General features: G+C 43.2%; 1 protein-coding gene across 2 annotated transcripts in view; it reads left to right on the forward strand.

Moving 5' to 3' along the window:
- Nucleotides 1–26,906, forward strand: part of DOCK2 (dedicator of cytokinesis 2) — a 457,600-nt gene that overhangs the window by 20,650 nt on the left and 410,044 nt on the right. For both annotated transcript variants that reach the window (XM_024981420.2, XM_024981421.2), the window contains 6 exons: nucleotides 9,794–9,834; nucleotides 10,967–11,022; nucleotides 11,480–11,576; nucleotides 14,055–14,203; nucleotides 19,908–20,043; nucleotides 22,047–22,201. In XM_024981420.2, coding sequence (XP_024837188.1) covers nucleotides 9,794–9,834; nucleotides 10,967–11,022; nucleotides 11,480–11,576; nucleotides 14,055–14,203; nucleotides 19,908–20,043; nucleotides 22,047–22,201 — 634 coding nt within the window. The remainder of the gene's footprint in view (nucleotides 1–9,793; nucleotides 9,835–10,966; nucleotides 11,023–11,479; nucleotides 11,577–14,054; nucleotides 14,204–19,907; nucleotides 20,044–22,046; nucleotides 22,202–26,906) is intronic.

The following is a 26,906-nucleotide window of genomic DNA, read 5'->3' on the forward strand; positions in this document are numbered from 1 at the left end:
AATTTTGCTCAGCTTCCTAACACGTACTCTTTGGTACCATTGTTGTTTTAGATATTATGAACTTTCCAGTGTTCAGGCCTCTAAAGTTCCCAATCTGATTCCATTTTACATGCAGATTGAGTGGGGCTAGGGGAGATGGGTGGAGATCTGATTACAAACACCCTTCCCCTTTCCCACAGCACAACCCTATGTTTTACAAATGCATTTCTGCTTAGTGGCAGATGAGCAAACTCTGAGTTAATCTACCAAGGGCAAGGAGTAAAAGTAAAGGCAGCAGGCAAACGGACTCCTCTCAGTGTCACTTTTGTGCTACTGAGTGCTAATCCTGAGAAACAGGCAGAGACCTTAGCTTTGCAGGTGAGGGAGCAAGGCTCAGGGAAGAGAAATGACTCACCCAGCATCACATCACGAGTCAGGGGCTGTTCTCTCCACTCCTGTCAAGACGAGCTCCCTTTCCTCCATCGCCTGCCTTCTAAGAAGTGAAACAGCCTCAGAATGTTTTCTACATCCTACATTTTGAAATTTAGATGAGTGTGTTTCTCTTGTGTTCATGTAGTTTTCCTGGAGAAAGTGCTTCAGGGCAGTAAATTGACCACACAGTTTGCACATAATCAGAGCGTTTCTTTACTTTTGCCTGGCCTGGAGCTTGATGGTCAAAAAGGCTGCACTTTCTGACTCAACCCACCTTTGTTTTGGGGATTAATCTCCTTGTTCCTAAACTTTTGGGTTTTGGTTTCTCATTAAAACTTTGATTGATCAGCCTTATTTTAATGTGTCTTTTTAATAAGCAGCCACAGTAATTTTCTGGAAAGATCTGGGCATGTTAAGTCAGCAAATGATTGCCAGTTCATGAATACTTTGAAAATACAGTATTTGGAAGTCTGTTAGATTGATTCCAGATATCTGAGAATTGGTATGAAAATGATTAGGATTTAGCATGAGTGCACTGATACCCATAAGGAGTTTTCAAACTGGAATTTATAGGATCCCAAGAGTCCCTGAGGGCCTTAGATGGCTAAGGGCTTGGAGATCAGGCCTGGTCTTGTCTTTTTTTGCAGAATGGGGAGTTCTGCTTTTGATTCCAATTGAAAACTGTTCCTCTCTGCAAATATATATAAAAAAAGTGAAAACCACAGTGTTAGTCAAAAATTAGTCAAAATGAGTCAGTAGAAAATATATGGGTGTGCCCATGTAACCCGCTTATAGAAACCTTACTCAAAAAATAAAATCCAGCCAATTGAGAGAGGAATCAAAATGTTAAAATATAGAAATTGAAAAGCTGCCATAGGAGGAAATACTGGCAAGCATTGAGTCCAAGTGAATTGATTAATCAAAATTAATATTAAAAGATATACTATTTATGACTGTCAAAAAGAATGTCATTGTTAGAAAACTGTAAAATGTAACTGCCCCCCCCAACAACAACAAAAAAAACTAATAAAATTGAGAAGTTTAGAGGGGAATGGAATAGAATAAATATAATCTTGAAGAGTCAAAGTGTATTTCTCTAGATATCACAATGATTCATTCTAGGTGATAGAAATGTGAATATTTTTATTTTGTATTTTTCGGTAATTTTTAAATCTCCCTTCTCCTCCAAAAAAAAGAAAAGAAGTAGAAAGAGTATGGACTTTAATTTTTTTTTTTTTGTCATGTATTTTTTTATTATTATTATTTTTTTTTTTTAATTTACAATATTGTATTGGTTTTGCCATACATCAACATGAATCTGCCACGGGTATACATGTGTTCCCCATCCTGAACCCCCCTCCCACCTCCCTCCCCATACCATCCCTCTGGGTCATCCCAGTGCACCAGCCCCAAGCTTCCTGTATCCTGCATCGAACCTGGACTGGCGATTCATTTCTTGTATGATATTATACATGTTTTAATTCCATTCTCCCAAATCATTCCCCCCTCCCTCTCCCACAGAGTCCAAAAGACTGTTCTATACATCTGTGTCTCTTTTGCTGTCTCGCATACAGGGTTGTCGTTACCATCTTTCTAAATTCCATATATATGCGTTAGTATATTGTATTGGTGTTTTTCTTTCTGGCTTACTTCACTCTGTATAATAGCCTCCAGTTTCATCTATCTCATTAGAACTGATTCAAATGTATTCTTTTTAATGCCTGAGTAGTACTCCATTGTGTATTTGTACCTCAGCTTTCTTATCCATTCATCTGCTGATGGACATCTAGGGTGCTTCCATGTCCTGGCTATTATAAACAGTGCTGCGATGAACACTGGGGTACACGTGTCTCTTTCAATTCTGGTTTCCTCTGTGTGTATGCCCAGCAGTGGGATTGCTGGGTCGTATGGCAGTTCTGTTTCCGGTTTTTTCAGGAATCTCCACACTGTTCTCCATAGTGGCTGTACTAGTCTGCATTCCCACCAACAGTGTAAGAGGGTTCCCTTTTCTCCACACCCTCTCCAGCATTTATTGCTTGTAGACTTTTGGATAGCAGCCATTCTGACTGGCGTGAAATGGAACCTCATTGTGGTTTTGATTTGCATTTCTCTGATAATGAGTGATGTTGAGCATCTTTTCATGTGTTTGTTAGCCATCTGTATGTCTTCTTTGGAGAAATGTCCATTTAGTTCTTTGGCCCATTTTTTGATTGGGTTGTTTATTTTCCTGGAATTGAGCTGCAGGAGTTGCTTGTATATTTTTGAGATTAGTTGTTTGTCAGTTGCTTCATTTGCTATTATTTTCTCCCATTCTGAAGGCTGTTTTTTCACCTTGGACTTTAATTTTTTTTAATTGAAGTACAGTTGCTTTACAATGTTGCATTAGTTTCTGCTGTGTAACAAAGTGAATCGGCCATAGATTTACAGCTGTCCCTTCACTCCTGAACCTCCCTCCCACCCGCTGCAGTCCCACTCTTCTCGGTCGTCACAGGGCACTGAGCTGAGCCCCCTGTGCTGTGCAGCAGCTTCCCACTAGCGGTCTGTTTCACACACAGTAGGGTGTACATGTCAGTGCCACTCTTCCAGTTCACCCCACGCTCTCCTTCCTCGCTCTGTGTCTAGAAAAATGGTACAGATGAACCTACTTGCAGGGCAGGCATAGAGATGCAAACATAGAGAAAGCGTGGACTTTTGAATCAAAAAGTTATTCTCTGCTTCATTTATCTGCTTGCTGAGTAATCTTAGGGAGGTAGACCTCAGTTTTCTCAACCTGCAAAATGGAGTATCATCACCTTGCTCCTGGATTTGCTATGAGGATAAAATAAGAAAAGTGGAGAAGCTGTCTAGCCCCATGCTTGGCTTCTAGGTGCTTTGTGTTGGATTCCATCTCTCCCCCCAACCCTCATTATACAGAATTAAACTGAGATTGGCAGGTGTATATGTATCTTAGGAATTTGGCTCCAGGAACCCAGAAGCTGGCCCTCTGATGTCCTTTTCGCCTGTGTACTGAACTTATGCAGTCAGATGAATGGAGGAAAGAAAATGTGAGCTGAAACCTTAGGCATGAATGAATTTCCTTTCACTAGAACACTAATATTTTTAGTATTTCCTTTTAGATAATATTTTTTTGTGATTAAAAACTCAGACATTTCAGAAGGGCACCCATTGCTGAGCCTTAGACTTCCTAATGTTTATTTCTTTGTCCACATTACATCTTTCAGGCTGCCTTTTCTACCCAGAGGCAGCATAAACATTCTACGTCCTGCTCTCAGATGTGGAAAACACATGTAACTGTTTACTGAGCAGTCAGAACTCCTCATGGGGGAATAAACATAAATACAGAGTGTTATTTTTCTCCCATCACTTCCTTCAATTATATTTGGTTGACATCTTTCTTGATATTTAACAACATCTCATAAGACTCTAATACCATGTCCACTTTAATTTTCCTCTCCTCCTTCCCCTTCCCCAGCTTAAACAAGGCTGAGGGTAGAAGGGATTTGGGGTGGTCTCTTTGCAATTTTTTGTCTTTTTGAACAAACAAACCCAAAGGTCAGCCAGTCCTCTGCATGAATAGCCATGGAGCTGGAGAACAAGACGCCAGATGCACCCATTGTCTCTGAATGAATCTTCTGGATGACACCCCTATGCTTGGATTTGGTTTTGGGGTAAGAGCCATACCATGCACCCACCCGGAAGGCAGCAACGGCCACCTCTGAAAAACACCCTCTACCTCCTGATTGTTTACACTGTGGCGGGGGATGTTCCTTGGGGGTAGCCCAGCTTACTGAGACTCTTGTTTTAAAAAATATTTTATTACTTAATATTAAGTTAATTAACTTCATTAGTTTTTGGCTGTTTCGGGTGTTGGTTGCAGCCCGAGGAATTGTTGTGGTGCGCAGCTCGGTGGTCGCAGCGTATGGGCTTATTTGCCCCACAGCGCGTGGGATCCCAGCTACTCGAACAGGGATCAAACCCTCATACTCTGCACTGGAAGGAAGGTTCTCAACCACTGGGCCACCTAGACTCTCTTTATAAGCCCTTCAGAGGGAATGTCTTCTCCGTACTCAGTTATTTGCCCCCTGACTCTTCTTTTCCAGAACACCAGGGAAGGTTCCCTTCCATTTCCTGATCCACACACTTGCACAGGCCACGGAAGCTCAGTCTTAGTGGTGAAGATAATGGGGTGTCTAGACAGGGTTTCCAAGGAACTTTTGAATTTCACTTACGAGTAAAATGGAACAAGGGGGATGGATGAGGAGGAAGTTGACATAGCTTAAGCTCCTTAAGGTAAGACCTGGCTCTTACGTCAGTGTTTTTTAAAATATGGGACTACGCTGTACATACTATTCTGAGATTTGCTCTTCTCACTTAAAAATATTTCTTTCTAAGGTGGCACATGTGTCAGCTTGGCCTTGGTTCAGCTGCAAAGAGCTCTGCATGAAGGGTTTGGAATCTCCCACCTACAGAGTGGGGTGCGCCCAGAGCCATGCAGCAGTTTCTCTTGAGACAACTCCACTGAAAGTGATCCTGACCCATCCGGGTCCTTTGTTTTTAGGGTACGAAGGGGGCATTATAAGGACTTAAGATGGTATTTTCAAAAGTGCCACTTTGCAGGGAGATGGTCCTTCCTTTGGGTCTGCTCTAGAGACAGGTTGGTGTTAAAAGGGGCTCTGTTTTCTGAAGTAAGGCTGTCCCATTGAGGGGAGTTTATAAGTTTTCTTCCCTTTTGATTGTGGGTGAGGCTAAAACATCAATAAACTTCCATTATGTTGAATTTGAAGAATGTGTCATTTGCTTTGTTGTTATGGAAATAAGTTGAAATGTCACTGAAAACAAACAAACAATATTCAAAATCTGTAGGTTCTGAAAGTAAAACGGGAAATATGCCTAAGTTTCTCTGATTGATGATGATGATGATTATGGAGTTTTAAAAGACAGAATGGCATTTACTAATTTTTTAACACCATATGCAAGGCACTGTACAAACTGAATTTCTCATCTAATTTACGCCTATGAGACAGACATTATTATTGCTCACATTTTACAAATAAGAAAACTGAGGCTTAGAGAAATGCACTAACCTGTCAAAGATCACTCAGAAGTTGCAGATCTTCATTCAGATTCAGGCTTTCATTTCAGAGCTCACGCTCTTAAGCACCGATGGATAGTAGCTTCTGTTATATTCTTCTTAACGTTAGTAGATAATTCAATCAAACTGAAAAGTGAAATACACTGAGACACTCACTACACAAATAAAGGTTAACATTTTGTGTGTTCAGTTCATATATGTTTTAAAGAAATAAACATTTTAGATCATTGAGATCCCCTGCTTACCCTCCCTGTTGCATTCTTGTCTTTTTGTCCATTCCTCAGGCAGTGCTCCTCCTGAAATTGGTATGTTTTCTTCCAGTCTAAGATGTTGTACCTTTATCAGATGTGTTTACCTTCATAATTCTGTTTTAAAAACAGTTTTGCAACTAACACCTACCACATAGAGTGGTAGGTGTCAGTGCTCTCATTTGACAGGTGAAAATAATGAAGTTTAAGTAACATGACCAAAGATCATGTTGCCGTCAGATGGCAGAGAGAGGACTGGATTTGTATTAAATAGGATGTGGATTCTTTTTTGATGTGCTGGGATATTTTTAATCTCTCCTCCTTCTCCCCTTCACCACACAACTCCTGGGTCACTGGAGAATTTAGGTACATTTCATTTTGATATTTGGGCTTTGGGAAAGGAGGACAGTTAGAGTTTATTATTTTCCATAAGAATGGTAAAAAAAAAAAAAAAAAACCCTGAAACTCCCTTTTCTCATCTTTCCCAGGATGTAGTTTGTGAGTTTTCTTTTAAAAAGTTCTTGTCTCATGGGTAGGGTTAGACAAAAAAGCCTTCCCTGTTATTAACTGAAGGTGCATTAAGCCAGGGGATAAGGCCTGGGGTATGGGCAGTGCTCTTACCCATAGCCTGGTTTTGATCAGAATGCCTGTCGTCATGGATTTTGCTGTGCCTGTCAACTATTGCTGTCTGTCCTGTCAGGTCTCGGAGTACAGCCAGATATGGCTGCTGCTGCTGCTGCTGCTACATCGCTTCAGTCGTGTCCGACTCTGTGCGACCCCATAGATGGCAGCCCACCAGGCTCCCCCATCCCTGGGATTCTCCAGGCAAGAACTGGAGTGGGTTGCCATTTCTTTCTCCAATTCATCAAAGTGAAAAGTGAAAGTGAAGTCGCTCAGTCGTGTCCGACTCTTAGCGACCCCATGGACTGCAGCCCACCAAGCTCCTCTGACCATGGGATTTTCCAGGCAAGAGTACTGGAGTGGGTTGCCATTGCCTTCTCCCAAATATAGCTGACTGGTGACCAGATTCGGGAGCATACATCAGAGGTCACAGAGGTCACTGATTCAGCAGAGTTGGGACTCTCAGAAAAAGTCCTAAGAACAGATCTGATGAGGCTGACGCTTCATCATCATGTAGCAAGTGGAGATGGTGGTAAGCCCGTTTCATCAAAGATCACTGGGGATTTATTTCTGAAGGCACCTAGGCCAGTGCCATGTACAGAATAGAGCAGTCAGTGTTTCTTGAACTTAAATCTGGGAGTCCAAATGTGGATGCTGAGGGTAAGTTCTGAGAATCAGAAGCTGAAGTTCTGAGAATCAGGATTCCTACAAGGGGTGGCAAGTCACTGGTTATCAAGGGTGAGGGAGGGTGGTGGTGCTAGAAGAGGAAGTCCAGGGACCCCAAGGGTGGGCCGGTTGTGCAGAGGCCGATGTGAGCAGCTGGCAGTCCCTTGACCATCTTCGCGGGGAGTCTAGTAGCCTCGGCAGCCACTGCAGCCAGGAGAACGTCGACTGTGTGCGTCTAAGAGAACGCCATCGGGCTTGTGCTCATCACATGGCGGGCAACGGAGCGCAACCGCTTTGGAGCCACACGACTTGCCCTTGAACCCTGGCCTGTGATTTGGCCCAGCATCTCCACTGATTTGAGTCTCAGTTTCTTCAACTACAGAATGGGAATAATCATGCTTAACTCACAGTGTGATATGAGAATTAAATGAGAGGAAACACACACAACACATAGTGTACAGCTTTGTGTGCATTTAGCGATCAATACACGGTCGCTGTCAATAGTAATCGGGGAAGGCGATGGCACCCCACTCCACTACTCTTGCCTGGAAAATCCCATGGACGGGGGAGCCTGGTGGGCTGCAGTCCATGGGGTTGTGAAGAGTCGGACACAACTGAGCGACTTCACTTTCACTTTTCACTTTCATGCACTGGAGAGGCCAATGGCAACCCACTCCAGTGTTCTTGCCTGGAGAATCCCAGGGACGGGGGAGCCTGGTGGGCTGCCGTCTATGGGGTCGCACAGAGTCGGACATGACTGAAGCGACTTAGCAGCAGCAGCAGTCAATAGTAATGCTACAGAGAAGTTGGTTGAATGGGAGAAAACTGCAAATAAAGGAGGCTGTTCTAGTGAACTACTATGGAGGGTCATCTCCACAGTGGGATGCTTGGATTTAAATCATTTAGGTGCATCACTCACTAGCTGTGTGACCATAAGCAAGTTCTTCATCTCTTTGTGCCTCTCTATTTTCATTTGCAGAGTTGAGGCAATAATAGTACCTACTTTATAGAATCAATCTATAATGTGAAAAAACAAAGCAAAAAGCTTCACCAGAATTCTTGGCACACAGCAAGCACTATTAATATAAGCACTAATTTTAACAGTTAATTATTACCAGTATTTATGGGGAAATGATTAGAGTGTAAAACTAGAATCTGGTTCTTTATGAAGCAGACAGTGTTCCACCATGGGAAGTACTTAATGGGGATGTAGTTTTGGGGATTCAGATGTTGGGAGGGTGGTAGTATTAGGTGTCCACCATGCTCCTTCCTCCACTAGACAAGAAGCACAGTGTGATGGCTACTTATTAGCTGTGACTGGGCTAGTTACTTAACTTCTCTATGCCTCAGGTGGGCCACTCTTGTGTAAAATGGGACCATTGCATTTCCCACCTTATAGGGTTGCTGCGAAGATTAGAAGGCTTCATATATGAAGGATACTTAGAATGGTGTGTGTGTGGCATGTGTGTATGTGTGTGCGTGCGTGCGTGCACACTCAGTCGCTTCAGTCATGTCCAGCTCTTTGCACCACAATGGTCTGTAGCCTCCCAGGCATCTCTGTCCCGGAATTCTCTAGGCAAGAATATTGGAGTGGGTTGTCATGCCCTTCTCTAGGAGATCTTCTCAATCTAGGGTTCCAACCCGTGTCTCCTGCTTTACAGGTGGATTCTTTACCACTGACCCACTGGGGAAGCCCATTTAGAATGATACTTCATTCCAAACCTGAGATTCTTTCTCTCCAATGTCCATTCCTTCCATTTTCTCTCCCTCCTCTACCTTTTTGTCTCTTAAAATGGGAACCACTTTGGGCCCCTGTTGCTTTAGAACTTTCTTTAGCTGGCTTAGGACTGTGAGGGGTGACTTTGCATTTTAAATGTTTGTTTTGGGGCTCACACTTATGTCTGTTGAGAACATATTTCGACAGCAATCTGTCAGCCCAGTAATGAGGATTTGCTAATGAGCCTCCCGGCAGATGCTTTTTATTTACAGAGGTAACAAATGCCACTACTTGGCTGTGCTTGAATCATTTCAAAGGCGGGTAGACTCATTATAGTCATCAATACTTGCTATTCCAAGGCTCATTCTGTCTGAGGACTGTGTATATAATTTGGATTTCTGTTAATTGAATCATTCTTGATATTCCTTCAAAGGGAAGAATCTTTTAAAACTCCTGTCCTTTCACGCATCCCTGAACCTATCTGTTTTGTAATGACTAACTTCTGCAGATCACGTGTTAGACACAATTTGCTGCTGTTAAAACTGTGGGCATTATTTCAGAATGTTTGCCAAACTCCTCAGACATTCTCAGCCTTTCTGTGTTCCTAAGGCAGAGGTTGAAAACATGCGTATGGACACAGGAAGGATGCACGCAGGTGATGGAAAGAAGAGAGGGGCTGGGTAGAGGCTGGTGAGTTGGAGATGCCTCCTTTTGTCTGATGAGAACAGCTGCCCCTCACCAGTAGCCAACTGCAGCCGTCGGGGAGCACTGGCCTCCTGTTTTGTTTTGTGTGTGTTTTTTTTTTAAAGGATTAAATTTGCATTTTTATGTGAAATCCCTGTATTTTTGGTCACTTTTGGAGATGTTGGCAACTCATTCAATAGAATGAGTTGAATCCTAGGGCTTTGATCTAGACCTGAGGTCTAAAACACTTTGCAATTTCTTTGCTGGTGAAAAACAAACAGCAACAACAATAAACCCCAGCAAGGGACTTGTAAGAATAGATGAAAGACCTGTTTCTTTGTTTTCTCTTTGCAGACTGGTATAGGGGATACCTTGTAAAGCACAAAATGTTACAGGTGAGGACGATTTTGTTTTATTTGGGGCAGTATTGCTGTCTGTGCGTGACCCTGCCAGTCCCCTGGGCGATTTACTTCCCGCTGGTGAGCGTCTGCAGACTGATTTCACTCCTCTCTCCTTGTGTCCAGTGTTTTCTTTGCTGTAGCTTGATCCGTTCCCCCTTCACTCCTTCTTTAAGGCCAACTTCCAGAGCTCTCTTCTCCCTGAAAATTTTCCTAATATGCCAGCCATATATGATTTCTCCAGTCCCATTGAATCATGTGTTTTTTATTTGAAATTTATCTTCTTTAGCTGGCTTTAGTCTTTCTTTAGCTAGCTTGGGGCATTCGTCCTTTCCTCACCTGTGTTTCCAACATGACTCGGGAGGGACAGGTCCAGTCTCAGCCCTCAGGGAGTTCCTCTGCCCTAGCCCCACACCACACCACCATCTCCATGGGAGATGCACGTGCTTTGCTCATCTCCTGACATCTCACGGTACCTAGCGGTTACCTCGTGTCCCCAGTGTTCACGTTGGCTAAACTGATGAAGGAATGTCCAAGTAATTGCTCAGCTTCTCTTGTCGATTGAGCCAAGCTTATGGAGAAAGGAAATAATAGATGCTCCTTCCTTCCTCCCTGACATGCTGTATTGGAAGGCATGGTCCCTCTCTGCTCTCTAGAGAACAATCAAATAAATCCAGAAAGAAAGAGATCTCAAATCAAAGCAGCCCACATGCTAACCAGGGACACTGTTGCTTCAGGACCTGACCTTCTCTGACAGTACAGGGTGGCTGCTTTCCCAAAATTGGGCAGGAGAGGGGAAAGGCAGAGACTCTTCCCTTAGAGTGAACCTCTCAAGCGCTCCTGCCTTGCCCATCTGATAGTGTGAGTGATCGCAGTGAGGTTAGAGCATTCTTTGGAATCTAGGGGGCTATTGTGGGATCCTGAACAACGGCTGAAGAAGGGGAGAGGAATTAGGCCTAAATGAGTGAATTTAACACCCACCACTTGTTCTGTCGAACTGAAATTATTCCTTTGAAGTTGGAGGTTTTTACCAGTTAATAGCTTTTGGAAAAATCATGAAGACCTGGGGTCAGTTTTTTCTATAGGGACAAGTCATCCAATCTCATCTTATCTTATCTCATCCCCACAGGGCATTTTTCCAAAATCCTTTATCTACATCAAAGAAGTGACAGTGGAGAAAAAAAGGTATTTGCCCTCTTTCCCCAGACTTGACTCTGCGGTGGCTCGTGGATTTCTGCATCCTATGTGCTTTGAAAACCTGACTTGGCAGATGTAAAGGTTCTGTCTTCTTCGTGCCTGTGTTTGTCTCCAGTGCAAACTGATTCATGTTCGCATCTGATTCTGAGGGGGTATTAGTACATTTGGAGAATCAAACTTTTCACTGGCAGCTGCCTTTGAACTGAATTAATGTAGATTAATCCTGAATAATGAGCTTGAAGGGCCCACCTCAATGCAGGAGGACAGAGAAAAAGGAAGCCCCTTGCATTTGCATAATGTAATTGGTGTGGCTATTAGAAGTGGTTTAGTCTCCTACCAGCAAGGCCCCTCTCAGCAGCTGCAGCTTAATGCAAATTTGCCAGCATTTTATCTTGTTAGCACCTGGGTCTCAATTTCACACCATTTTCTCTCCCACTTTAAATAGAAATATCGAGAACATTATTCCTGCAGAAATTCCTCTGGCACAAGAAGTGACAACGACACTTTGGGAATGGGGCAGCATCTGGAAACAGCTCTACGTGGTGAGACTCGAAACCCTGCTCAACCCTGGGATGGAAGCTGCTTCCAGTTTTTGGCTTGGTTCAGATTTGGAATGTAGCCTTGATGGAGTGTAACAAACAGTATGAGGTCATCAAAGCCCAGAGAAGTTAGGTGACTCTCAGAGCCACACAGTGAGTTAGTGGCAGAGTCACAGTAAGTGGGCATCTGAGGTGATCCTTCTGGGTTTTTTTTAAACTAATGAAAAAGTTATCAAACTTGAATGTGCTTAAGTATCACCTTGAATGCTATTGAAAGTAAAGCTTCCTTCAGTGGGGCTCTGCATTTTAATAAACTTAGGGATTTTGATTTGGTGGTCTGCTGATAACACCTTGAAAAATACTGTTCTCATGTATCAATTAACTAGTGACTATTGTCATCAGATCTATGAGAGAACTTGACCCTGGAAAAATTAAGAGTGTATTTTGCATGGTTTTCCCTGTATTGAAGTAAATCTAATTTTGAATCCTCCTTTGATGTTTCTAAAACTCCTAATGAGAGTGGATAGCTAAGAAAACCATTAAGCTGAGAGTCACAGTGTCAGCCAAGGCTTCGTGCACATTTGTCACAGCATCCTGTACGCTCACTGGTGCTCTGTGCTGTTTGTATGCTCATCTTTTATGGTTATGAGTGTTGACTCCTATATGGCTCTTTCACAGTGGATGGTAACGGGCACTTTCAGTTACCTTCTATAGGTTTCCCAAAAGTTGTTAGTAAAGTTTATGGGGCAAACAGCAGATTTAAAGCTAAAGTGATGTATTATTTATCTCCACCACCTTTGACACATGCACCATGGAAACTTGACATTTTCTTTAAGAAATCTTTGAATGGCAAGTTCATCATGCCCTTTACCCTACTAAAGTGATTCTTATACTTCCACGATTCTTGTCATATCTGCATACTGCACATTAAGTATTTACTTAATAGCTAAATTGTCTTCCTTTTCAGTAAATTTAAATGACTTACACAAGGAATTTTACAACATGCTGTCTCATTCCAACAATTCTCCAACTCTCCTACACCAACCGGATGCCCTATAAGACCATTCACTTTAGTTCTGACACTGGCCACCCAGGTGTGAGGGCTCGATTCTGTGTGACTGAGCGACTTCCGCCTTCGCCCTCACTTCAGACGCCAGCTGCAAGAGCCAGGTCCTCAGGCGGCTTACATTTCTGTCCAAAGTTAAGTCGCTCAGTTGTGTCCAACTCTGCGACCCCATGGACTACAGCCCACCAAGCTCCTCCCTCTATGGGATTCTCCAGGCAAGAATACTGGAGTCAGTTGCCATTTCCTTCCCCGGGGGATCTTCCCGACCCAGGTTCGAACCCGCGTCTCCCGCATTGCAGGCAGACGCTTTAACCTCTGAGCCCAACTTGGTGCAAATTCGGAGACTCCCATGACACTCTCTCCAACCTAGCCTCAGGTTCCTTGAGTCCTAGAACAACTCATGAAACTCAGGAAAGTACTACTCTTACATATATATATACACATACATATATATGACAATAGTTTAGTTGTTATGTCGTGTCCAGCTTTTTGCAATCTCATGGACTGTAGCCCGCCAGACTCCTCTGTCCATGGAATTCTCCAAGCAAGAATATTGGAGTAAGTAGCCATTCCCTTCACCAGGGGAATCTTCCTGACCCAAGGATTGAACTTGGGTCTCCTGTATTGCAGACAGATTCTTTACTGTCTGAGCCACCAAGGAAGCCATATGTATATATACACACATATGGAGAGAGACTATATATATAGTCATGTGTATTATTCAAGTAAATGAAAACAAAACAATGTTATTAAGTGTTTCCTATGGTACCTGTTAAAAGCTCTGAGCCCAAGAATTTCTCTCTTCTTTCATTGAAAAAAACGAATTAACAAGTATGAGAGAGGGGTTCAAGACATATTGCTAAGAAACTACAACTTTCTCATCCCCTAAACAGACAGATGGGAGGAGAGTAGAGGAGAATCACTATTTGAATCCCTAATATGTGACCTTGTGTCTTTGTAACACCAAGAACCATCTTATGTCCCATGGCTGTGCATGTGTCCCACTTGGGGGAACACTGCCCTAGAAATAGGCCTGTTCTAACAGAGAAGTGGCCCTGGTTCTTAGCCTTAAAGGGCCTGGCCTCTGAGACCTGTATTGCAGCAGATGTTCCTGCCATTCCTGCTCAACATGTATCTTTTTGGATAAAAGTCAGAAGTAACCCTTTCTTTTTTTTAAAACCAGGAAGTGATTAGGATTGCTACTTTTGCTTTTGAGAGACCCCTGTGGCCCCAGGGAAGGAAACATGTCAATGACAAAGACCACCACCCAATCCCTTCACAGCTGGGTGGGGCCAGGCAGGCACTCAAGCCATGGCCCATGAACATGCAGGCTCGACTTTGGCTCAGTTTGCCAAAGAGATGCCCAAGATCTTGGGTGCAGGTGACTGTGGATTGTTTCCTGTTTTTTCTCCTAGGCCAGCAAGAAGGAGCGTTTTCTCCAGGTGCAGTCCATGATGTACGACTTGATGGAGTGGCGGTCCCAGCTCCTCTCAGGAACTTTGCCCAAGGACGAGCTAAAGGAACTGAAGCAGAAAGTCACATCCAAAATTGACTATGGCAACAAGTAACCTCTCTTTCCTCCAAAAAAAGGCTTTTTTCCCCACCCCCACATGCCTCCTTCCCTCTCACCCTCTGAGAAACTAGGTTTCACTTTTAGTGGTGAATTTGCCACTTTCTATTTGGGAGAAGCTGCTACCAAGGGGCCCATGCTTGTGTGCCTTTGTAATCACCCCTGTGGGACCCGGGGAAACACAAGCGGAGAGATGCTTGCTTATGCAGTGGTTATTAGCAGGCTAGAGATTTAGGACACTCAGTTAACCTACTTCCAAGGAGCTGGGGAGTACAGTCATGCTGGTTCGTTTTGGCTTAGTTGTCGTTTTATTCCTGCATTCACAACTGCCCCCTCTTCAATCTCAGTGTAAGACTTTATGTCCCTTCCCCCGTCCTAAATTATCTAAGGCACATGCGATTGGCTAACGCAAATGCACAGTTACAAAAGCATTTCCTCAAAGTGGAAGAAGCAGAAATTGGTTAGTCTGAATGCTGTGAAGTTGAGGAGAAGGTCTTACAATTTTTTTGATGTAGGTCAATGCACTAATAATGGTAGTGGTTATAACTAACCCCTAATCCAAGCTTATTATGCACCAGTCTTAAACTAAGGGTTTCACATTCATTGTCTTATTTAATCCTTATAACAACTCTATGAGGCAGGCAGTTTTAGTATCCTCATTTTTCCAAATGAAGAAGCTGAGAGACACTTAAAGAAGTTAATAACATGTCCAAAATCAATTCTCAAGGCAGAACCAGAATTTAGACCCAGGCAGTTTGTCTGCAGGGCCTCTGGACCTCACCATTATCCTGCTTGGATAGCATTTGAGGATTGTAAAGGCTTCCCCTCCCTCCTGGTTAAGTGAATGCTCTCCAGACATCCCCCCTATTTCTTTAGTTTCTGTTCTTCAAAAACAAACACGTGTTGAGCACTTATAAGTGTTAGTTGCTCAGTAGTATCCGAATCTTTGCGACCCCATGAACTGTAGCCCACCAGGCTCCTCTGTCCATGGAATTCTCCAGGCAAGAACATGAAGTGGGCTGCATTCACTTCTCCAGGGGATCTTCCTGATCCAGGGATCCAACCTGGGTCTCCTGCCTTGTGGGCACATTCTTTACCTTTGGAGCCACCAGGGAAGCCCATTGAGCACCTATACTTGGCCTGATTTCCTGCTAGATTTTTTGAGGCCACAGAAATAAAAGTTCCCATACACTAAGAGTACGGCAGTCCAGTTGAGAGTGAGCAACAAGCAAAATATTGATATGTATTGTGGTAACTTTTATGGCTGAGGCAGTAAGAGTCTTCTTAATTCAATTTGGAGAAGGAAATCAAGGAAGGCTTCCTAAAGGAGGTAATCAGACCTAAATTTTGAAAGATAAAGAAGTATTAAGTAGGCTTTAAATAAAGGGAGGGTGGGAGTGCATGAGAGAACATAGCGTGTTCAGAAGACTGCAAAGTGGGTCTGAAGACTGGAACATATGGCCTGAGGAGGAAGTAGAAAGAGTCTATTCAGTGGGAATAAAAAATGTTTTTTTCCTAGCAGTCAGACTTCCTTACCTTTGTCACGTGCACTAGGAAGATGATCCAAAGATAGTCAGTGGGTTCAACTTACAGCTGTTCCCATCCCAGGAGCACAGTCCCTCTGCTGGTTACCCTGCTGGCAGCTGGCAAGCGAGCCCAAACCTGCTCACCACGCTCGCCATCCCAAAGCGACAGGAAGGGTGCTCTGCAGCTGTTGGCGCCACTGGGACAGTGTCGTCTTTAGATGAGCATGGTCACAGCTGGGATGTGGGAATGGAGCGAGTTTTGCTGCTTTGTAACGATGGCATCTGTGACTTTGGATGTCTCCTCATGGGGGCTTCTGACAAGGATGGGAGAAAATGGTCGCCACTCTCAGAAAGCCGTCCTAGGTCTTCCCCCTACCCATCCCTGCTGGGTTAGGCGCTTCTGTGGGCCCTTGTACCCAGAAGAGTAACTACCTCCTCAGTGGTCTTCAGGGCTGTGCTGAGAGCTCCTCTCAGGCAGATCCATTTTGATGTGCTGGGCCCAGGATGTGCACTCAGCAGGTGAATGGTGGTGAAGGGAGAGACAGGGTCCTCCCTTGATCAGCTTCCCTCTGCAGAATCCCCGGACCAGCACTGGGCTTTCTGTTTCAGTCAGTTGTCTTTGGGGAAGTGAGAGACACCCTCGGAGGCCGAGGCCCTGAGCTGAGAGGCTCTTTGCTTTTTGCTTCGCTTCCGTGACAACTTCAGCCAGAAGAGAGACAGAGATCTGGGCACTTTAAATGAATGCAGGTCTGGTGTCTCAGGGGCTTAGAGCTCTGAAATGGGATGGATACCTTTCTGAAAGCCAAAAGGCCATATTTCTGGTCCAAGTGTCAGGAATAGCATGAGCACCATCAGCTCAGGCTGTGAGAGTCAGGGGAGCAGGACTCTGAATCTTGGAGGACTGGTCAGAATCAGCCTGTTTCTGCCCTCAGAGATTCTGTTCTTTCATTCAGCCATCAGACTTCTGTTGAACACCTCATAGGCACTCAGGACACAGCATTTACAAAATACAGCCTCTCTCTGTAGCAGCAACAAAAGGCAAGCAAAGGGAACGAAATGTAAATTTCTGAGTGCCTACTATCTGCCAGGTACACTTTAGAGTACTTTTCATGCCTTAACTCAGCCAAGTCTTATGACCCCTCTATGAGGCAGTTGCTGTTATTATTTCTACCTATTAGATGAGAAAACGGAGACTCACAGGTCGATTAGGTCATTTTGACCAGGAGGCACTGGAATTTGAACCAGGTGACTTGGCTCCAGAATTCTAGCACTTAACCTCTGTCTTCCACTGCCTCCTGGAGGACCATGCCAGTTAGAAAGAGGAAGTAAACAGACACGTGTGTAGGAAGTCATGCATTTCCTGAGAAGAGGAAGAGAAGTGACGGGGCGGGGGGCAGGGCAGGGCTGACACCTGCTCTGCATCAAACAAGACTGGCAGGAATTATTAGGTGAAGAGATCAGAGAGAGAGAGAGAAAAGCTTAGCGGAGCCGAGAGATGAGCATGACTGTGGCTGGAACCTCAGGGTCTGAATGCCAGGTAGAAAAAAATTCAGATTTGTCCAGAGAATGATGGGGAGCCACAGAAAAAGCCATTTCTCTTTTCTTTACCTTAAAATAATATTAATTTTTTGGAAAAAGCATACAGTAAGGGTTTCCTCCCCTACGCTTTTCTGTCCTGGGTTCATTTGATCACTTTCTGGAGCAGGAGAGAGCTACGGGGCTTACCTCCTAAGGAAAAACTGTCAAAATGCTCTGTTCTCCAAAGTGAATGGTCTGACATCCCAGCAGGAAGCAGCCTCTCCTGACCCTGGTTCAATCCTGCCCCTTGATGACTAAAGCTTCCAGGTTTCAGATGAAACTGATGATGGACAAGCTCTTTGGTATCTAAGGAATGAGGAATCCTCAAATGAATCCTTCAAATCCCAGGACAGCTGGACCTGGGAGAATTTTGTTTTATTCATACATTTTTAGAGTCGAATCCACTTTGGTAAATTTTGAAGAAAAAGGAGCTATAGAGATCTTGGCATTGAGTTATGTGTTGGCTATGGTCCATCTTCTGCCAGGTCTTGGGAGCCTCTGCTCAGCATCAGTCAAATGCATTTATTCACCTTTAGCATCGCCTGCTCAGTAGCACGGCTGTGCAATATTGAGTCACATCTAGTTGGAAGTTAATTTCCTAATGAATGTGGACAAACGAGTGAGCTTTGGCTCCCTCCTGTTTGCATTTGGATGAGAGGAGAGATGTGCCTTTCAATCCAGTTCTTAAATAAGAGGTGAAAACGCTGCCATTCCCAATCTGGTACTCGATAGTGATTCCTAAGCAGGACCACTGCTGTTGCTCTCAGAGTCTCCATCAGCCCACCTCCCCCTCTTTATGGACAACGGAGTACCTCCATGTCAACATCAAGTGCAAAGGCAGCTTTAAGTTAGGACCTCTGCACACATAAAGCCCGTCCCCCAACCCAGTACTGCTTCTAAGAGCCTGTTAACTAGAACGTATACCATAATGGTACATTTTTGAGCCATTCTTTTATGTCAGTTCTACAAAATTGGATGTATTTTAAAGATACAGTTTTGTAAATATTTAATGTTCTGCTAATTTGATTTTGAATTGTAAGTGTTAAGTGTTCTGTTTTGGGGTTTTTATGTTTTATTATACTTTGTTAAAAAGGAAAAATTGTACGTTTTAGAATTTTTTATGAGTAAATTTAATGCTGCTGCTGCTGCTGCTGCTAAGTCACTTCAGTTGTGTCTGACTCTGTGTGACCCCATAGACGGCAGCCCACCAGGCTCCCCCATCCCTGGGATTCTCCAGGCAAGAACACTGGAGGGGGTTGCACTGAAAATAGAGTGTAGACAAATACGCCACATTACTTTTTACTAGCTATGTGACATGAAGAAATTATACTCAGTCTTTTCTTCATCTGTAAAATGGAGGTGTTAACAGTACCTCCCTCATAGGGAGGCCTTAATATTAAAGTTAAAGGCCTTAATATGTGTGAGCAATTTAATGTACAGCTTGTTGCAAGTGCTGTGTGAGTATTTTGCTGTTATTAGTACCATTGATGCCAATCAGAATGGCAGCTGCAGTTGAAACAAATCAATACCAAACAGGGGAAAATCTTGTGACCCTGAAGTCACAGAGTTAAAGAGCAAGCCATGGATAACAAAGATATATCTGAGATTCCCACCCCCAACAATTATTTTCAAAATATTATTAATAAACGGTACATGAATACCTTCCCTGCATTATGTATCATATATCATACTGCATTATGTTCTATTATATAAGCATTAAACACATAGAGATAAGGCAAAATTCTCCCTTGACCCCTCCACCTGTCCTAGTCCCAGGGCCCTGCCTCTCCTCACGGATACACATGTTGGTAGTGTTGGTACACGTGTCCGTATCTGTCTCTGCACATGCACCCACGTAACACACCTGCCTTGCTTTGTTTTTTCACTAAATACGCTCTGGATGCATCTTTTCAAGCTTGATCCCCCCCACTAATATATATAGTTAAACATATCAGAACTAGGGACTCCTCTGGTGGTCCAGTGGCTAAGACTCCACACTCCCGAGGTAGGGATCCCAGATTCGATTCCCGCTCAGGGAACTAGATCCCACATGTTGCAACTAATGCTGGAACTAAAAAATAAAAACAAATATCCCACATACCAAAGTGAAAACCAAAGATCCCGTGTGCTAAGACCTGGGTCAGCCAAAGAAAGAAAGACACATATCAAAACTGTGTCATATTTTTAAAGCCCTACTACATGGAATTTCATTACGAATTCCATTACAGATTAGCCATTTTCTCTTTTGACAGACATTTTAGTGTTAACTAGTTAACTAAGTTAATTTTAGTATTTTTTAATACTTTGCTGATACACACGCATCCTTGTTCAAGTGTGGTTGTTTCTCTGGGTTCAGTATCACAGGAAATATGCATTAAATTTTTTTTAATACACACTGCTACAATACCTCCCAGAAAGGCTGATCTGTATCACTGTGCCTCCCATCTGCGTGCAAAGCTGTCTGTGTAGAGCTGTTCTAAGGGAGCCTATGACTCTCAGAGATCATGTGAACTTTCTGGTAGAAACTTCTCACCAGTGTTCTGTAGGCTTCTGTCTCCCTTGATTTATCCTTGTCTCACATTCTTGCTTTTCAGAATCCTTGAGCTTGATCTGATTGTCAGAGATGAAGATGGAAATATCCTGGACCCTGATAATACCAGTGTCATCAGCTTGTTCCATGCACATGAAGAAGCGACTGATAAAATCACAGAGCGTATTAAAGAAGAGATGGTGAGCTTTGTGAAACAGACTTTGTTGGCCAAAGGAAGCAGGTTTTAGCACACCATAAGCTTAAAATAACCTAATTAACCAGACTGTATATTATTCAAAGGGATATCTGCCCTATGACCTGAGATGATCAGTAACAACATGCATTTTATTGTGGTTTATACTCGGATCTTGATTCAGCCCATGAGAGGTTTAATGCCAGGATTTTCTATTCCAGAGAGGAAAAAAGAAGAAATGTAAAAAAAAAGTAATTGAGTAAATAATTCCAGATGGGGATGAATTTCTAAAAGGCAATCAATTAGGGTTATGTGAAACAGAGTGAATCAGGAGCTATTTTTAAAAGTACCATCAGGAAAGACCTCTCCCAGGAGGGACATCTGAGATGACACTTGTATAATGTGAAGGCAACAGGCCTAGGAAGATTTGGGGATAAGATGTTCAGTGCGGTGGTGGGGGAGGTTGGCATGTGCAAAGGCCCTGAGGTAGGACTGAGCTCTGAATCTTCAAGGAGTAGAAAGGCCAGTATGGATGGGGGCTAAAGAGCAGTGAAAGAGTTTAGGCAATACTTTGGAGAGGCAGGTAGCAGGAGTTGGCTCTCACAGGACCTAAGAGTCATGGGGAAGAATAAGATGTCATTCCAACTGTGGAAGATGTTATTCCAACTGTGGTAGGAAGCCAACAGAAGATTCCAAGGAAACATAATCTTTACAAGGTTAACCTAATCTGATTTATATTTTTTTAAGTATTTTACCACTGTGCATTATTTGAAAGAAATTTTATTTTTACTTTACTGAGATGTAATTTTCATACAATAAAATTAATTCATTTAAAATTGCAGTCTAGTGAATCTTATTAATATATAGTGTTGGACAAACTCTACAACAATCAAGGTATAGAATAGTTCCAACATCTTAAAAGTTTCTTTGAGTTTCTTTGCAGTTCAACCCCCCTCTCCAACCCCAAGTCTTGAGCAACCCTCTTCATGACTCTACTGTCTTTTCTAGAATTTAATATGAAAGGAATCATATGGTTTTGGTGTTTGACTTCTTTTATTCAGCATGATGTTTTTGAGGTTAATGTTGTTGTGCATATTAGTGTTTTTTCCTTTTCATTGCTCAGTTGCTATACCATTGACCAAGGGTATATATCATATATCAATTGTTAAATATATGGGTTGCTTCTAATTCAGGGCTATTATAACTAATAACGCTATGAACATTTACATACAAAGTTTTGTGTGGGCAAATGTTTTTATTCTTTTTGGGTAATAGTTGTTGGACTGTATGATAAGAGTATGTTTAAGCTCTTAAGGTACTGCCATAGTATTTCCCAAAAGGGCTGCACAGTCTTGGGTTCCCATCAGCAACACATGAGTGCCAGCTTCTCTGCATTCTTAACACTTGATATTGTCAGTCTTTTAACTTCAGTCAGTCTAGTGGTTGTGTAGGGGTACCTAATTGCTGTTTCGAATGTCCCTGAATGATTAGTAATTTTCATGTGCTTACTGGCCTTTACCATTTGTATCTTTTTTTGTGAAGTGTTTGTTCAAATACCTTGCCCATTTTCATTGGGTTGGTTTTCTTATCATTGAGTTGTAGGAATTCTTTGTATATTCCAGATGAAAATTTTTTATCAGATGTATGTTTTGCAAATATATTTTCTCCCAGTGCTTACCTGGGAGAAATGTATCTTTCAATGAGCAAAATATTTAGTTTTGATAAAGTCTGTTTAAGCATTTTTTTCTTTTATATAGTTTGTGCTTTTTATGACACTAAATTTTATGAGAAAGGCTAGATTGTTTGTGATATTCCCCAAGATCAAGATCAAGACAGTCAGAGTGACTTGACTCAGACAAAAGATGCTTTTGGTGGCAGGCCTGAACATAATGTTGAAATCTTTAGGCTCAAAACCTACATAGTTCTCAATATCCTGGGCCACCTTTCCATTGTCCTAAGTGGTGCGGGGCTAATTTTCTCTTTTCCTCTCTTTTCCCTTCCACCTCTCAGTCAAAAGATCAGCCTGATTATGGAATGTATTCCCGGATTTCCTCATCCCCTACCCATAGCCTCTATGTCTTCGTGAGAAACTTTGTGTGCAGAATTGGGGAAGATGCTGAGCTCTTCATGTCTCTCTATGACCCCAACAAGCAAATGGTCATAAGGTAAGTATGTTCGGTATTGCCTGACTTCTATGCATTTGGGAGGTGGGGGTTGGCAGAGCTCCGAGCATCTTTTCCTTCCACCGTTACTTGTGGAGAAATTCCCAGCCAGTAGAAAAACAGCCTAACTGAGAATGTGGACATAACTTTTTTTAGGATGTGGGAGTCAGGTGGAAATATTACTTACCATGGCATTTTTTCTAAAAGTAGAGTTATGGTTACATAGTAGGGTTTTTAAATTAAAAAAAAAAACATATGTGTATTTTTATTTTTAATTGAAGTATAATTGCTTTACAGTGCTGTATTAGCTTCTGCTGTATCAGCAGATATATTGTATATCTGCTGTATGTGTACATATACCCCTCCCTCCCACCTGTCCCACCAATCCCACCTCTCCAGGTCATCACAGGGCACTGAGCTAAGTTCCTGTGCTATGCAGCCACTTCCCACTAGCTATCTGTTTTACACACGTTAGTGTTTATATGTCAGTGGTACCATCTCAGTATGTCCCATCCTCTCCTTCCCCTGCTCCGTCCATTCTCTGCATCTGCGTCTCTATTCCTGCATCTGCGTCTCTGTTCCTGCATCTGTGTCTCTATTCCTGCATCTGCGTCTCTATTCCTGCTCCACAAATAAGTTCATCAGTACCATTTTTCTACATTCCATATATATGTGTTGTTCTTCAACGCTGTCATGTCTGACTCTTTGTGACCCCAGAACTCAGCACCCAGGCTTCCCTCTCCTTCTCCCAGAGTTTGCTCAAGCTCATGTACATTGAGTAGGTGATGCCCTCCAGCCATCTCATCCTCTGTCATCCCCTTCTCCTTCTGCCTTCAATCTTCCCCAGCATCCGGGTCTTTTCCAGTGAGTCAGCTCTTCACATCAGGTGACTAAAATATTGGAGCTTCAGCTTCCACATCAGCCCTTCCAGTGAATATTCAGGATTGGTTTCCTTTGGGACTCAGGAGTCTTCTCTAGCACCACATTTTGAAAGCATAAATTCTTCAGCTTTCAGTCCACCTCTCACATCTGTACATAGCTACTGGAAAAATCATAACTTTGACCATAAGGACATTTGTTAACAAAGTAATGTCTCTGGTTTTAATACCCTAAGTTTGTCATAGCTTTTGTTCCAAGGAACAAGCGTCTTTTAATTTCAGGGCTACAGGCACTGTCCACAGTCTGCCATTGTTTCCCCATCTATTTGCCATGAAGAGATGGGACTGGATACCATGATCTTAGTTTTTTGAATGTTGAGTTTTAAGTCAGCTTTTTCACTCTCCTCTTTCACCTTCATCAAGAGGCTCTTTAGTTCCTCTTCCCTTTTTTCCATGAGGGTGGTATCATCTGCATATCTGAGGCTGTTGATATTTCTTCTGGCAATATTGATTCCAGCTAGTGATTCGTCCAGCTTGGCATTTTGCACAATGTACTCTGTGTATAAGTTAAATAAGCAGAGTGACAGTATACAGCCTTGATGTACTCCTTTTCCAATTTGAACCAGTCCACCTGTTAACTATACAGTATTTGTTTTTCTGTTTCTGACTGACTTCACTCTGTATGACAGACTAGGTTTATCCACATCACACAATAGGGTTTTGTAAGCAATTTTTGATTAATGGAAAACAATGGAAATAATAAGATTCAAACAGCACTGGATAGAATAAAAATATATTTTTAAAAAAGAGAGTTAAGAAATGAATGGTGAAAATGCTGTGTCCTCAGTGGCAGTGACAGGCTGGGAGTGTGGGCTCTGTAATCTAGGATCTAGGCAGGTTCACGTTGTGGCCCCACCATTTATTCCTTCTTAGTCTTGGGCAAGCTGTTAATCTTTCTTAAGCCAGAGTGTCCCATTTGCAAAATGCACGTGTCAACCTCACAGGGTCACAGGTTTTTAATAAGAAAAAGTGCACGAGGCACAGGGCCTGTCACATGGTGCTCCAAGTGGCTGTTATTGTAATCACCTCAATTAATTGTTCTTGGGAATGGAAAAGGTAAGGGAACTTCTGGGCACCTCATTTCAAGGAAGGCAAAACAGTGTTGGGAATCTCCTGAGAAAAGACTTTGATGTATCTCTGGCCACCACTGCCAGCCTTGGCCTCTGCTTGTGGCTCAGTCCATCCTTCCTCCCAGGTGACCACTGTCTGTGCCCTCCAGTGGGGTTGTGAGCCAACACCTGGTCCCATATTCGAGATCCCAGTTAGTGCAACAGATTGCAGCTGGAGCCTGAGCCGTCTACTGCAATTGAGAATGTGATATCTTCTTACCTTGATTGTGTTGATGAAATTTCTAAGTCATGTCTGACTCTTTGTGACCCCATGAGCTATACCCTGCCAGGCTCCTGTGTCCATAGGATTTCCCAGGCAAGAGTTAAGTGCATTGCCATTTCCTCCTCCAGAGGATCTTCCCAACCCTTCTCCAGGAAGATCCTCCAGGGGATCTTCCCTGTGTCTTCTGCTTGGAAGGCGGATTCTTTACCACCGAGCCACCTGGGAAGCCCCATACAGTTCCTAGTAACTTTACAAAATTCATTTTAGAAAATAATGGCCCTCCTGGAGACAATTATGAAACATAGATTGACTATCTAAAAAGATTAAACTGAGGTCTGTATATGATCCCATATAATCATTACTCCAGGTGATTTGGATGAGACAATGAGGCTCAGAGAGGTCAAATGACTTGCTCAAGATCACATGTATTTATAAAATGGCAGAGGTGAGATTTCTACCCAGGTCCATCTGACTCCAAAGATAAGCTAGTTTCCAATTTAGTCTGTCACCAAGGAAAGAGTTGTATCAGATATCCTCAGTGGGTCTCACCAGGGTCTTAGCACTGTATGCTGCTGCTGCTGCTGCTAAGTCGCTTCAGTCGTGTCCTACTCTGTGCGACCCCAGAGACAGCAGCCCACCAGGCTCCCCTGTCCCTGGAATTCTCCAGGCAAGAACACTGGAGTGGGTTGCCTTTTCCTTCTCAAATGCATGAAAGTAAAAAGTGAAAGTGAAGTTGCTCAGTCGTGTCCGACTCCTAGCGACCCCATGGACTGCAGCCTATCAGGCTCCTCCATCCATGGGATTTTCCAGGCAAGAGTACTAGAGTGGGGTGCCATTGCCTTCTCCGTATCACTGTATGGTGGAAAACTATTTTTTATAGCAAACTTAAATCCCTAATTTAAAGAATCAGTCCAGCTCCTCTGGCTAGGCCTCAGCAGACACTGAGCAAGTGTTCCTGCTTCCTTAGCACCCACCGTGAGATGCTGGGCATGTCATAGGCTCCTTGCTATTCCCTGCCAGCTGCTCCCAAGACACCTGTGACAAAGCTCATGAAAGTGCTCCTCGCCTCTCGAAAAACACAAGGATTCCTCATAGCTGAATTGACAAGGGTGCCTGGCCTACTGGCTCATCGAAGTGATGGATGGCCTGAACCAGCTCTGGGGAGGGAAGCAATGGATCAGTGAGATGGCAGCTCTGTTCCCTGATGTGCCACATCAAATGATGTGCTCGACGGGGTATGCCTGAGTGATGCCTCTGAGAGAGCTGGAGACACAGAGGAGCCCTCAGGAGAGGGAGGGATGAGGAGGAGGGACACGAGGGGGTAGAGCCCACCCTCTACCAAAGAATGAAGGAAAAAAAGAGTAGAAAACAAAGAAAGAAGAGGGCAGGCACAATACAGGGAAGGGGCTGGGGAACTGGGAAGCACTCCCCGTGTCAGTCTGAAGCTGGGTAGCTGTTATTTCCTTGCTGCTGCTGCTGCTGCTAAGTCGCTTCAGTCGTGTCTGACTCTGTGCGACCCCATAGACAGAATCCCACCAGGCTCCCCCGTCCCTGGGATTCTCAAGGCAAGAACACTGGAGTGGGTTGCCATTTCCTTCTCCAATGTGTGAAAGTGAAAAGTGAAAGTGAAGTCTCTCAGTCGTTTCCAACTCTTCACAACCCCATGGACTGCAGCCTAATTATACTAATCTTCTAAGTTAAAGAAGTACTAGAAAAATGGTATAGGTGATTGGATTTGCAAAGCAGAGATAGAGACAGACGTAGAGAACCACAGTATGGATACCGGGGTAAATGGAGGGGTGGGAGAAATTGGGAGATTGGGATTGACATATATATACTATTGATACTGTGTCTAAAATAGATAACGAATGAGAACCTATTGTATAGCACAGGGAACTCTAATCAGTAATCAATACTTAATGCGCTGTGGTGACCTGAATGGGAAGGAAATCCAAAAGGGAGGAGAAATATGTATACATGTAGATGATTGATTTTCTGTATAGTAGAAACTAGCACAACATTGTAAAGCAAACATACTTCAATAAAAATAAATTAAAAAAAAAAAAAAGCAGTGCTAGATTTCCTGACCTTGCTGATGCAGCTGGACTGACTAGCCTGAGCCAGGCAGGGCTGTGTGTACAGTGTACTGCTGCTAGAAGCTATGAGTTGATGAATGATCAGCTGTCAGAACTGTGTGACTGCTCTTCATACGAACTGTCAGTGGGTGCTCCCTACTGTAAGAATCAAGCCAAAATCTTTACATCCTATGTGGCCTACATGGTCTGGCCTATCCTTCTAATTTTTCTCTGGCAACTTTTCCCTTGGATCTGCTTTTTAGATGCATAAGCTCCATCCTGTCTCAGGGCCTTTGCACACATTGTTGCTTTGCCCGAACCATTTCTTTTTCCCACTCTCTTTGCCTGGCCAACTTTATTTGC

Source organism: Bos taurus, chromosome 20, assembly GCF_002263795.3.
Source record: "Bos taurus isolate L1 Dominette 01449 registration number 42190680 breed Hereford chromosome 20, ARS-UCD2.0, whole genome shotgun sequence".
NCBI classification, from domain to species: domain Eukaryota; kingdom Metazoa; phylum Chordata; class Mammalia; order Artiodactyla; family Bovidae; genus Bos; species Bos taurus.